This window comes from Amia ocellicauda, chromosome 7 (genome assembly GCF_036373705.1).
Source record: "Amia ocellicauda isolate fAmiCal2 chromosome 7, fAmiCal2.hap1, whole genome shotgun sequence".
Classification (NCBI taxonomy): Eukaryota; Metazoa; Chordata; class Actinopteri; order Amiiformes; family Amiidae; genus Amia; species Amia ocellicauda.
The window spans coordinates 3,706,077-3,719,392 of record NC_089856.1 but is presented as its reverse complement, the minus strand read 5'-3'; the positions used below and the strand labels follow the sequence as shown (position 1 = coordinate 3,719,392).

General features: G+C 51.4%; 1 protein-coding gene across 2 annotated transcripts; it reads left to right on the top strand.

Annotated features, from left to right (window-relative positions):
• Positions 1–2,933: 2,933 nt before the first annotated feature.
• klf1 (Kruppel like factor 1 (erythroid)) lies at positions 2,934–7,753 on the top strand. 2 transcript variants are annotated; one of them, XM_066707978.1, is made up of 4 exons: positions 2,934–3,054; positions 3,246–3,317; positions 4,905–5,862; positions 6,369–7,753. In XM_066707978.1, exons 1-4 carry the CDS (start codon positions 3,052–3,054, stop codon positions 6,542–6,544), a joined length of 1,209 nt encoding a protein of 402 aa, XP_066564075.1. In that variant the 5' UTR covers positions 2,934–3,051; the 3' UTR covers positions 6,545–7,753. The 2 variants fall into 2 exon arrangements, with proteins under 2 accessions (XP_066564075.1, XP_066564076.1); XM_066707979.1 differs by having other exon boundaries at positions 2,934–3,317.
• The last annotated feature ends 5,563 nt before the right edge of the window (positions 7,754–13,316 follow it).

The window sequence follows — 13,316 nt, the reverse complement described above, 5'->3', positions numbered from 1 at the left end:
GTGCATCGCAGTTTGTTGCGTATGGGGCTGCGTAGCTGCAGACCAGTCAGGGTGCCCAGATCTCAATCCAATCGAGCATCTGTGGGATGTGCTGGACAAACAAGTCCGATCCATGGAAGCTCCACCTCGCAACTTACAGGACTTAAAGCATCTGCTGCTAACGTCTTGGTGCCAGATATCACAGCACACCTTCAGAGGTCTAGTGGACTCCGTGCCTCGACGGGTCAGGGCTGTTTTGGTGGCAAAAGGGGGACGTGCACAATATTAGGCAGGTGGTCATAATGTTATGGCTGATCGGTGTACATTCTAATGTACACCAATATTCCACAGTGTAAATTATAAACACTCGGGCATACATGAAGCACACACAGCGTGTTTTCAAAGATACCAGCCCGTGAATAACACTATTATCTGCTTCACCCATGTTTACTAGCAGCTCTGTGCCAGCAAAAGTTTTTTTGGCTGGCCTCTCAGCTTCTCTCAGCTCTCCCATGGGTGTCTTCACAGACCTTCCCAGACCTGTATGTCTGCACAGCGGTTCAATTATCAGCTGCATTCTCCTGTTCACTGCCTTTCATCCAGGTCTCTCTTCTGTGTGTCAAGTGTATCGCACAGCTGCCCCCACCCGGTGCGTCACCACGTTATTTATTTAACTTTCACAGCAAAATTGCCGCCTACAAAGAGTTTAAAGGATACATGACGGCGGGGAACACATTGTCCGGCCACTTTAAACGGGCAGCCCCAGCACCCCGATACCAGGTCTTATGATAACAGTCCAGCCATAAGACGAAGCATAAAAGGGAGCACACCTTAAAATCTTGGGAAACCCTGGACTATCTTATTTTTATGAAGGTGTGAAAGAAGAGCCCTCAACTGACACATCAGATCTGTGCCATGAACCACCAGTATGAGAGTTCTATCTCTCCACTGGACTTTTTTACTGGGATTATAGGCAGGTGGGGGCAGGGGGAGGGTTTGTGTGGGTGGGGGTCTGCTGATGTGCTGGAATCACACCCACGCGGATTCACAGCAATCAGGGAATCCCCACTGAAGAAGATAAAGAGTGATTTATGGAAATCATATGATCGAATTAAAACGCACCGCTCGAATGGTAACGGCACACGGGCTGATGTTTTCACCACACGGAATTAACTCTTGTAGTTTCTGTTACCCGCATTCGTATTATCATCCTTATAAAATATACTAATCATGCCATTGCTTCTCAGTCCTTATATTGAATCGATCTGCATGTACACACACAGCGACTTGTAACACATCTCTGCACTGACTAGCTAGCTGTTCTGGCCGGGAAATGCTGCTATAAAAGACGAAACAGACAACGGGAAGCATGCCAGGGGACGCGAATTAACGCGGCACCATGGGGCGCACGTCCACTGAGCACCGTGGGCGACAATACTATAATTCCCCTGCGCAGACCCCACCTGAGTGAAGCCCCAGACCTGAGGTGTCGTGCAGAGAGACATGTTTACAAAAGGCACATTTTGCGTAAGTAAGGGAGGGGTGGAATTCTTTGGCTTCCAAATGAGAGAAGTACCAAACCAAATGGAGAAGTGTCAGGCCGGTTAAGAAGCCCAGACAGAGAACAGCCTATGGTTAGGTTGTTGGCACGGTCCATCACGACACAGAAACCTAAACGTGAGAGCATCCTCTGGACGGGGCGGACAGGATCGGCGGTCGGCCAGAGAAGCCAGCACAGGAGGCACGAAACTGTCCTCCCGAGACCCAGATCAAGCTCCGGCCCGAGGAATTGGTTTCAGCCTTTCTGCTTGGTAATGGTATCGTTAGAAAGGAAAGAGTAAAAAGTAAAAGAAATTGAATTGTGTCAAAGTGGGATGGGCCGGTGATTCAGCGTGCGATTTCATTGTGGTGTGGACGGCCCAGCGTTGCTCAGCTCTCCACACGGCTCAGTCACATCCCGGCCCGCGGGAAGCAGAGCCCACACTCCTGCCCGCCAACGCCGGGTCTTCCCACCGAGGAACAGACTTGTACGGTCGCTCTCAGCCTGTCTGCCCCATTGTAGTCCAATCGATGCACGAGTGATGCATCTCAATCACGGACCCTACTGTTGTTCAAGTGAATCTTCTGCAGCCAGGGTCAGTTGCCACCTGTCGTTTGGGTCCTGTCACAGAGGTGAACGAAAGTGCCAAGGCCGCCCACCACCCCAACCCATAGAGCGTCGGTGCCAGCTGTGCCCGTCCTCCTCTCCTCTCCACTCCACTCCTCCATTTACAATGTGAGAAAAACAACAATAAAGATATTAGCTCTGATAATTCCTTCCGGACGCAGGTCTGTGACCCCTGTGGGTGTACGGTGCCTGCCCTGCCCTGGCCGCTACCTGTGAACCACACAGACTGTGTTTACTGCCTTGGGTCAACCATCCCAGGTCTCCAAACAGGAGATGTGCAAATCCTACAGGGTCCAGGATGGTGGCCTTGTGGGGAGGCAGTTTAGGCTTCAATACAAGGCTGCAGAGAGCAGCATCAGAGCAGACAGGCCCCTGAGCCCCACTGAAAACAGAGCAAGAGGGTCACGATCTTAGGTGAAAACATGTGAGGGAAGTACAATGCTGTATTGGAGTTTAATTTTTATACACAGGGTTGCAGTCTCAATACATTTGGCACACACCTGTTTAAGTAGCCGGTCAGGGTGCAAATCAATTACATGCAGAAAGCCGACTCGCCCAGACAGCAGCTAATTATGCATTGAGCTTGCTGCAGAATGGGGGAAATTGTCAGAGGAACGGCTCTATTATGTTTCGGGTGGTGAGGTAGCAGGACAAACTGCGATCTTGTCCTCTGCGGCTGAACATGCAGATTCGCCTGCTGAATATTCAGGCCACAAGCCCCGCCCTCCCCAGCCTTAAGTAGAGGTTTTAAGGGTAGTCAAAAACCTGCTTGGCAGAGACCAAGAAAGATAGTGAGTGTGACAGAGACAGAGAGAGAGAGAGAGAGAGAGAGAGAGAGAAAGAGAGAGAGAGGGAAAGACAGACAGAATGAGTGGCCTTGTGGAAGACGTGCTGTGAAGTTTCTAATGGTTTATTTATTTATTTATTATAGAGTTATAACTATTCTTCTGAATTCGAAGACACTGTTCATTGGCATTAGACGACTTGCCGTGGAGGGATATCCAGAAGAGTTTTATTTGAGCTTGTTTGATCTTATTTCTTTCAGCAAGACGCATTTGCCAATTTATTTATTTTCCCATCTCGTGTGTGCCTTGGCCAGATGGCGGTCACTCAAGCGGTCCTGCCTTCATTCAGTTCCTTCTCCAACTTCTATAACTCCCCAGAGAGCAAAGTAAGTTTTCTTTTTTCCCCTGTTGTTATTCTGTAAGACAGCGCAGAAGCGATATTAAGGGCTTCATTCTTCACAGACGTAGCTTTACCAGTGCTGCATATGCTGAACCTAAGCAAGCATTAGCTCTGGCATGGGGGGGTGAAAGCTTGTTGATTAGAAGACGACAGTTTTGGGGGTTCAACAGAAACCAGTTTAGGGGTCAGAATAAACCACAAAAACTCCAAGATCACAAGAGAGGTGTCATTGTAGGTGTAGATGTGCAGAGTAAACCCTAAGGTTATGGTGTGTGTGAACAGGCAGTGGATTTTGATCCAAGCTTGATTTGAGCTGCCGGGAGGGGGGGGGTTGGGGGAAGCATCACTGTATTGAACTGAGGGCCAGACAGACTGGGGTGGGGGGCGTAGTTTGTGTGGCTCAGCTAAGAGTACGAATCCTGGAGGAGAGCGAATGCCATCTCTGGGTGCTCGCTGGATTTTGACGGCTTTTTACATACCAAAAAGAGGTACGGACAGGGGGTCTGTAGTGATGTCAAACTGAACTCGTCCACAGCAATGCAAGGCCAAGCAGTGTCATCGTTCCAGCTCCCAAACTGGAAAACATTTCTTCACAGAGATCAATTATTGTTATTATTGCTTTGTGTTTAAGTGTCAAGTGTTTGGGAAGAAACTCTAAATCCACGGGATTCTATAACATTAACATGCATTAACACCCACAGAGAAATGTGATGCTCTCAGAGGTACACGGCACAGAACGGTTTATTGCAATAGATGCGAGTACAGCGGTGCGGTGCATTAGGTGAGGTGAGCAGAGGCAGCATGCGTCTCCAAAGATGCGTTTCAAAGCCAGTGCCGTCTTGCATTTGAGCCAAATTATGTCAGGACAGTGGATCTGACACCCGTTGACTGAATGTGCTGAGTAGACGGGTTTCTCCTCTGTCTTACTTTCTAACCCAGCCAGTCGAGATTTTACAATGTTGGATTTTCATCATCGTGTAAACTGGTTCTTGACCCAGCGTTGGGACCGAGCTCTCAGTGACTCAATTGAAGTAATTAGCCTAATCCTCTGAGGTTTTGTAAGTTAAACAGCTGTAGAAGTCAGTTTAAGGCAGTCATTAGTTCAGCGAAGGTTTCAATTAAGTGATTGAGAGCTCAGCTGGAACAAGAAGCAGCCGGACAGTGGGGCCCCGGGAACAGAGCTGGTGGGGACCACTGCTCTGAGGGGACTGGGTGTTGTTTTTTATTATTACTGTTTTTGATACGTGCGGATCAATGAGGTCGGTGAGTTTCCCCAAAATACGCAAGAACTCAGCAAAGATAAGAAGTCCTTCTCTATTCTATGTTATTCTTCACCCTGGCCATGTCACAATAACACAGACAAAAACAAACACAAACAGGAGAGCAGCACACAACGCAATCAGCGCTACGAGCTAGCGGGTAACCCCGCTCAGAGTAAATTAACCCCGACACTGCCAAGTCCATTATAGACTGGACTGTCAATCTCCCCTGTGCGGCGTCCGGGGTTGGCCTCAGTGTTTCAGTGCTGCTGTGTGCGTATGTTTCTCTCTGACCCTCTCCTCCCTCCTCTCAGATGTGGAAGCAGGACAACGGCCCGCTGACCCCCACTCGGGACACCGCCGGGACGGACATGGGGCCGAAGCCGGACTTCACCCACGAGCCCTTGCAGGCGCTGCACGACAAGGTGGACGACAGCAACGTCGGCTGGGATGTGGAGCTCCTCCTCTCTGGGATCAGCAGCCCCGAGTCTGAGCTGGGCCCGCCCCTGGACTACAGCTCGCAGCAACCCTTACAGGCCAACCTACGGCGGGGCCACGGCAGACCGTACCAGGCGCGGGAACAGGAAGTGGGGGTGTTGAAGCAGCAGCAGCCGCAGCAGCACGGCTTAGACCGGCACCTCTTTGCCAACAGCAGCCTGATAGCGGAGCTCCTCCCCATCTCGCCTTCTGCCTTCCCAGACGTATTCCAGCACACCCAGGGGGGCTACCCCGGGGACCCCCCGCTGACGAAGCCCTACTCCCTGGAATCCACGTCCGAGGATCCCTTTGGTTTCTGCATGGGGGCCGAGCTGGAGCGGAACGGGGGCCTGGACTGCCTGGGGCCGGGGAAAGGGAAGGGGTGCGGTTTCGGACACTACCCGGTCCCCTGCTTCCCGGAAGCCCGCTGCCTGCCCAATCGGATGCCCATGATGGACACCCCCCTGCTGCAGCCGTGCCACTACGGCCTGCTCCCCGGTTACCACCACGTCTTCTACCCAGAGCAGTGCCAGGGCGGTTACCCCTCGTACACACCACCTGGGGCCTACAAGGCTGCCACCCACCCCGGCCTCTTCCCGGACCCCCTGCCCGGCCCCGCCGCGCCTCCGGCCCCGCTCCCTGCCCTGCTGGCGCCCCCCGAGGCCCGGGAGGGAAAGCGCAGCCGCAAGTCGTTGTCCAGGAAGCGGGTGGCCGTGCACAGCTGTGAGCACCCGGGCTGCTCCAAGACCTACACCAAGAGCTCCCACCTCAAAGCCCACCTCCGCACTCACACAGGTAACCAGCGCTGCACTCTACAGCGTCTCCCCCCTCTAAAGCCAGCAGTCAGATCGGTCTGCTGGTCCGATCTGCCCCAGGTACCCTTGTCCCTCGGTGGGGAAATGAAGAGGGTGATCCTGGGACAGCGGGAGCCACAGGGGTGGGAATATAGTGCAACCCCCCCCCCCCCCGAGTATTGTGGAGGGCCTGAATGCAAAAAAACTAAATGAATTGTTGTTGGTTTCTTTCGTGTCTTGTTTCCAAATCCACCCATGAGTATTATCACCCCACAGTGTCCAGGGGGTGGCCACCATACCTTTACACAACATCCACTGACCAGGATGACATTGGAAAAACCATAGAAAGAGTGATTAACAACACCGAGACTCGAAAAAAACGAAACAGAAACAAACCAAACAACACAAAAGCGCAGGCGTCCAGCGGTGCATACGGGCCCTGTCTGCGTGTCTCACCCAATTTATGCGTCTCACTCTCTCCCCTGTCCCTTGTCTTTCTGTCCCCAGGTGAGAAGCCCTACCACTGCAACTGGGTGGGCTGTGGTTGGAAGTTCGCCCGCTCGGACGAGCTGACCCGGCACTACCGCAAGCACACCGGCCAGCGCCCGTTCCAGTGCCTGCTGTGCGAGAAGGCGTTTTCCCGCTCCGACCACCTGGCGCTGCACATGAAGAGACACACCTAACCGCCCCCCCCACTCCCCGCCAACATCCCGCCACACTCCTCCACTCCACACCACAGCGCTCCCCCCCCGCTCGGCAGGCAGACAGACGGCCGACCACGCTGCCCATCACAATTACAGAGTTTAGATCTGTTAACGTCTCTTTTCGTCTCTTTTTCTTTTTTCTCAACTCCCCGAGTGTCGCAAGGTTTCCGGTGGGAAGGGGTGGCAGATCCAGGCCATGTTCTCAGTGTGTGCTGTGGTTACAAACGGTAGGCAGGCGGCTGCGTTCAGTTTAACAACCTTTTCTAACCAGCCGTTTGCCCTACCCCCCATCCCCCTGCTGCCCCCTCCCAACCCCTAGCCACCCACCGCCCCGCCTGACCGATGCCCTGCCTGCTAGGGCCGGGGTCATGGATTGCGCTTGGGCGCAAACCCTCGAGGTCCCGAGCTTTTGAGTGTCTCCTCTCATCTTGACAGAGGTACCAGCCGTGTGTAAAACTCCTCGGATCTGTGTAACTGCCGGCGCATTGCTCTTTTCCAAGCTGGTAGCGAGGGTGCAAGCTCGGGGGTCCAGGATTGTGCTGCCGGGCCCGTAAAGGAGTCTGCGTTGGCCCAATTGCCATGTGCCATTCAGTGGGCCCATTGTGGGGAGAGGGAGAGAGTCTAGGGTGGACACGGCTAGGAGTTGAATAAGAAAATAAAAACACTGAGCATAAAGGGGAGCACACTCAATCATGGCTCGTGAGGCAGCTTGGCCTTGGGGCATTAGAGAGGGCATGGTTCAGCCTGGGAGTTAATGGGCAGAACAAGGACAGATGGTCTTCATTCAGAGTTTGTTTGTTGTTGGTTTTTAACGGCCCTGAGGAGGGTCTCTGATAATGCCTGGGAAAGAGCGCCACTCCACCTCGTTCAGACCGAATCTGAGCATGTCAGGGTTGGCTTCCTCTTAATAATAATAATTTCCTTGCATCAGAAGTTGCCTCTTTTCATTTAAATACAAAACGAGAATAGGCCCGTTCTGCTTCTCAAGACCGGGTGGCAGTGCTTCTGTCTCCAGCTATGGTCTTCATTTTCATCCTCCCCCCCTGCGGTGAACACACAGCCCCACTGCACTGAAGCCCCAGGGAACAACTCCGCCCCCCTCCAAGACAACAGAGCTTCACAGTATTGCATCATTGTTTTTGGATTTGTACTGTGGTTTGTATTGCGATTTTTATTAAAGCCATTTGCATAAAAACTGCTCAGGTGTGAGTTGGGGTGGGGAGGGTGTAGAGGAAGACCTTTTCATCCGTCACTACATACAGAAATCTGCCACTTTGTACCAACTATGCCAAGTGAGCGCCGTTTAACTTTAAGACATTTCACTTTTCAATACCGGCTGGCAATCCCAAATGTCACACTTAACACAAAAACATCCCTCCGAGAGCGACTCCAGACACACAACGGCACAGATAAGAGAGCAAACAGCCGCCGCTTTCTCCCCCTGATAACAGCCACGGTCATGCAGGGCCACACGGAGCCACAGGCAGCCAAGCGCACGATCACACACAGCGTGGAGGTCCGAGGAGAAGAGCTCAGTGGAGTGGCGGTCAAGAGTTTACACACACACACACACACACACCCTCCTGGTCAATTCAGTGCAGGCAGCTTGGGTCTGTACAGTGTTTCTAGGCTGTGAAAGGACAGTAATACGCCTTATTGAGCACATATTTCAGCTGCATAACCGGTGCTGAAATCGCCCACTTCCTGGACCGGTACCAAAACAATGAGCAACTCCGTCACAGCCCTTTTACTGTCATCCTCCTTCATCAGCGGACGACAGTGCTGTGTATATTTACAGGAAAGTGGCACAGAAAGCCGATGGTAATGTCAGTTTAATGTTTAACAGTCCGTCAGTGCGGACTCCAGTTCAGGGATGTACGTGATGTGGGTGACTTTGTTCGGAGATCAAGTCGTCGTTTCGATGCCTTAGTCATGTATTGCACACGCAGGCCGTGATTAGTCAGCTTTCATCACATCACTTAAATCTCCTCGAACTCTGATCTCACATTAGACGGAGAGAGACCTCCCTCGTCACGCAGGGAAGCCCCCAATTGTTCACTATGTGGAGTGGGGGAGATGGTAGTTCACAGCAAAGCTATAGTCTCAACAGGTTTCAAAGCGACCTGTGAAGCACTATATGAGACGTCATGCACTATCACACCAGCAGGTGGCAGTACAGCTCCAGGGCCACCTCGTCACAACAGAAATGCACCGAAGGTTTAAATCGGACACAGGCGTGATGGTGTGACCGAACTTCGCTCTGCTCAGGTTTAAAATAAATTCACACACACAAATACAGTGCCTTTCCCCACCTGCTTATCGCACACTTGACACTCCCAGCCTGGCCAGTTGCTCGAGTTGGCAAAGTTTGGATTTTGTGGTGCACTTGCCAACACGGCAGGTCTCTTGGCTTCGGCCCCACCCTCTCTTTGGACGACTGTGGATGGGCACTGCTGGGCAGTTTGGCCAGCACAGGTGCGGACCAGTGTTGATTTTGCGACCCGGAGTAAAGATGGTGAGGAATGTGCATCCTTCAGGAAACAACCCGTGGTGGAGTTCAGCTCGACAGCTTTGAACCTGAGGAGCTGCTTTGACAGGATGCGCTTCTCACCAGCACAGAAACTCAGAGGCACGCAGGACTCCAGTTTCAGTGTCGAGGCGTTTCTCATGATCGGGAACAGATAAGCGTTAACCAGGCAGCAGCCGGATCCAGCCAGCCGCACACGTATAGGGGTGACAGAGACACTCTTTCCTGTGCAGCTGTCAGTCACAGAGTAGTTATTTAGTCTTGAGTAGAAGAGATCACCAGTTTTGATTCAACACTCAAACTTCTGTTTTAAATTTGACTGAAAATCTGTTTATTTATAACTGATTACCGGAGGTACTTTACACAGAGAGTGGTGGGGGTCTGGAGCACACTCCCTACCCTCGCAGTTGAAGCTCCCTTTCTGGGTTCACGGAAAATCTAATCAGCTACTAGAAAGCTGCCAAGTAATGTGGGCCAAATATATTGCTATAATTTAACAACGACAAATCTCAGCCCTTGTCTTATGAGCAAATACAACTTGAATTACGTCCAAAAAACCAAACAATAAAGCATAATAATATCTGGGTGATAAATTTATAGTAATTTACTGGCATCTCCCACTTGGAAACCTGACGTTAGACGACAACACCTCATGCCAAAAGGGACTTGCGGACGGCTTGAGAGGCGTACGACAGGCCCAGCTGCGGACCCTCTGTGTAGGCCGAGAAACGTCTTGACAAACCCCAGGCAAGAGAGAGGCATCGTCCCAGAGGACCGGAGGAGTTCTGAGTGAATTAAAGGCAAGTGAATCACCAGAGGTCTGGCTTTTCATTGTCGATGTTGTTGTTGTTTTGTAGCGCGCCCCCTGAAGATTTCCTACACCCTTTTCATCTGCTGCCAGCGCAGCATCAGCACCACAGATCGCACCACAGCAGCGGCGCTCCTTCAGCACGCCGGCCGACGGCTCCAGATGGCATCTCTCCAGCACCCCATTCTGATGATGTAATATTTATAGAAGGTTGTGCAACTCCAGTGGTTTTCACTGCGAGCGCCCGGTGACTCAGTCAGAGACGGCTCCCTCTCCACATAAAGGCCCAATTGTTCGCTCCTGCTAAGTGCCCCCCCCGCCTCCTCCCCCACCTGGGATTGCACGTAGAGAGCAGCTGCACCTCTGTCCGACACGCACACTCATATTTCAGGTATTGCCACCTTTACTCTGAGGTGTTGTGTTCCAGAGCTGAATTTCTCACTTTGGGAACAAAATTCATGCTCGATACCTGATTACGCTGCTTTTTGCATGGATGCATTCATTCATTCCTGCATCTGTTAATTTCCACTTCTCTTTTTATTACCCTCGTTAACTATCGATTAAAAGACACACGCTCGTCAGTCACTCAGGGACAGGAATGCTGACGGACAGCTTCAGAAAAGGCAGTTGATATAGGACTATGCAATTAACACGCTTAACGAGTTAGCGCAGTGCTGAGCCTTTGTTCTACTGGGAATTTGCTTTGGGGGGAAAAAGAAAACATTTTAAAAAACCTGACCGCATACGCCATTGTATTTACACCAATAACACGCCTACCCTGCTATTAGGAGGCCTTTCTGAGCACACCTAACTCTCTACACGGATCTGCTGACACACTTCTCTATTTAAAGCTTCATTCATCTCCCTTCTATCAAAGTGGCTTTGATTTTCCAATTCACTCATTAAAACCCCCTGAGATTTCATGCCTTTTCTTTCTTTCTTTCTTTAACAAAACTACCTCCACTCAGCCTTTGCCGGATTCGTTCATCCCCTCTGAGACACCGGTGAGGAGACGTCCAACCCATGTGCCACCTACAGCGATCGGAAACGGTACTGTGATGCACCCGTCGCGGCCTGGCAGGGCTGCGCTCGAGAGACCCGGAGATCAGTCACTGCAGCCTTTCAGCGGCACATCCTAAGTGACAACAGATCGCCTCAAAACAAAACCAACACAACATAAAGTAAAGGCATTACAAAACAAAACAAGAACAGCTGAGATATGAAAAGGCTCCTTTGATCCTTTCCAAAGAGCCGACACAGATCAGATAAACCCCCAGTGCGGCTGAAGAGAGGCATTGCGGCCGATAAACCACAGCAGCAAGAGTTTCACAAACACACTCGCCAAGGCTACACAGACGGCACTGTGCGGATTGAGTTATGAATGCTGGATCATTCATTTCAACCATAAGAAGAAAACAACACACAACAAGACAAAAAATAGCTCAGTGGGAAGAGAAAGGCATGGAGCGCTGGGGTATTTTTCCATGACGCTGTTGGCTGTGCGCAGAAGCTCACCAACCGCTAAGGAGAACTGACAATCCTTGGTCTTGTTTTGGTGGCACAGATCGAGGCCTTCTCTCTTTGAGGAAGTGCAATACCCCCCACCCCCATACAAATCTATAAATGAAAGCCAGAAGAAAGCAGCTTTAAGCAGGAAGCGTTCCAGGATTTCTTGGAAATCCAGGGTTAGGTTTAGATTGGCGGGATTCGTAGGATAAAGTGTTACACACGACCGAGACATTTATCTATCGATTTCTTTCTTCCGTAAAAAGGCCTTGAAGCCGCGGTGGGGGGTGACGGGGCGAGGCGAGAGCCACACCGCACTGGGGTGAACCTGCTGGTGCTCCGATCCGGCACTGCTTTAAGTCCCGCTTCAATTAGCACTGAGTTTAGGCAGAGCTGTATAGAGGCAGGAGGGAGATCGGGGTAGGAGGAGCTGTGACCTATTTCCTCTGCGATCGGCAAACATGCAATCAGAGAATACCTGAGAACAGCACCCACACACCCACCAGCACCAGCCAGGGGTTCAATCCTGGCCACCCTGCAGACAGAAGGGGCTTCTTGAGGGATGTAGAGATGCAAATCCCCCAATCCTTTGGCTTGATGTAACTGTGGTTTCTCTTGCAGAGGCAGGATTGTAGGAGGGGAGGGTGGGTAGCACAGTAGGGAGATCAGGAGACACGGAGACAGGCAGACGGGGAGACACGGAGACATGCAGACCGGGAGAGACAGAGACATGGAGACGGGTACACTGGGAGACACAGAGAAAGGGGGACAGGGAGACCGAGAGACAGAGACACGGTGAGACGACGAGACAAATGGACAGGGAGACAGGTAGAGTGGGGAGACGGTGAGACCATGTGACTAGGGAGAGAGAGAAGGAGAATGCAAGACAGGTGGACGATGGAGTCAGTGATGAGACAGAAACAGGGAGACAGGCCGACAGGGACGTTGTGTTTATCATATGTGTGTGTAAACGAGAAAAAGTGATGTCAGTTCCACTTTCCCGTCTCTCCTCCTGCCTGGCTCACTCTCCTCCCAACTCCCCAGGACCGAAAGAGTTAACTGCTGCCTCCCACACTGACAGCACAAGGCAAGACGATCAGCCAATCACAATTCGGCTTCACAGTCATACTGTAATAACTTTCCGGTTGCTATCCTTGAAATTCTTCTCCATAAACTGATACATTGAAGTTTCTCACATGCAAAACAAGTGCAGGACAGTCCCCCGAGCCATCCAGGATCATTCAGCACGAGATCCTGCCCGGCAGCGACCATCAGACGGTCGCTTCGGACTGTCGGGGATTCTTTCTGATGGCATTTAACGTTATGAGGTGATTCACTGCCATCGAACGCCAGTTATTAAAGTCTGCGTCGCTGGCGACCACCTTGGATGCGATTTGAAAACCTGTCGATGCAGCAGAAGTGTTTCGAACAAATCAGACAGCGCTGAATACCGCAAAGTGACGAGGCAGTGTCAGCCTAGGACCCCACAGCACTGAGATCTGATTAAGGCACATTGGATTACACACACTCAACACACGTGACATAAAGGAAAAAGACAGTCGGCACGGTCTGCTTCACGTACTGTTATGTTGGCATATGTCGGAGATGGGAAAGAAAAGTGAGGGAGAGAGAAAGTGAGACTTTTACTTTTTGAACATCTTTATTGAAACATCCAAGTCAGACACACACAACAGCAGAGATGCATCTAACAACAGAGAGGAAGGAAATCATCTCCTCACAAAATAGCAACTAGGAGGGGGAGAGAGAGAGAGAGAGCATTAGAGGACAGAAAGTGAGTGAAAATAGAGGAGAGAGAGAGGGGCCTAGGCAGGGAGCACAGGCAGGGTGGTGTGAGGTCAGTCAATCTGCAGAGAGGGTATTTTGGGACAGAGACCTGACCACCAATCAGA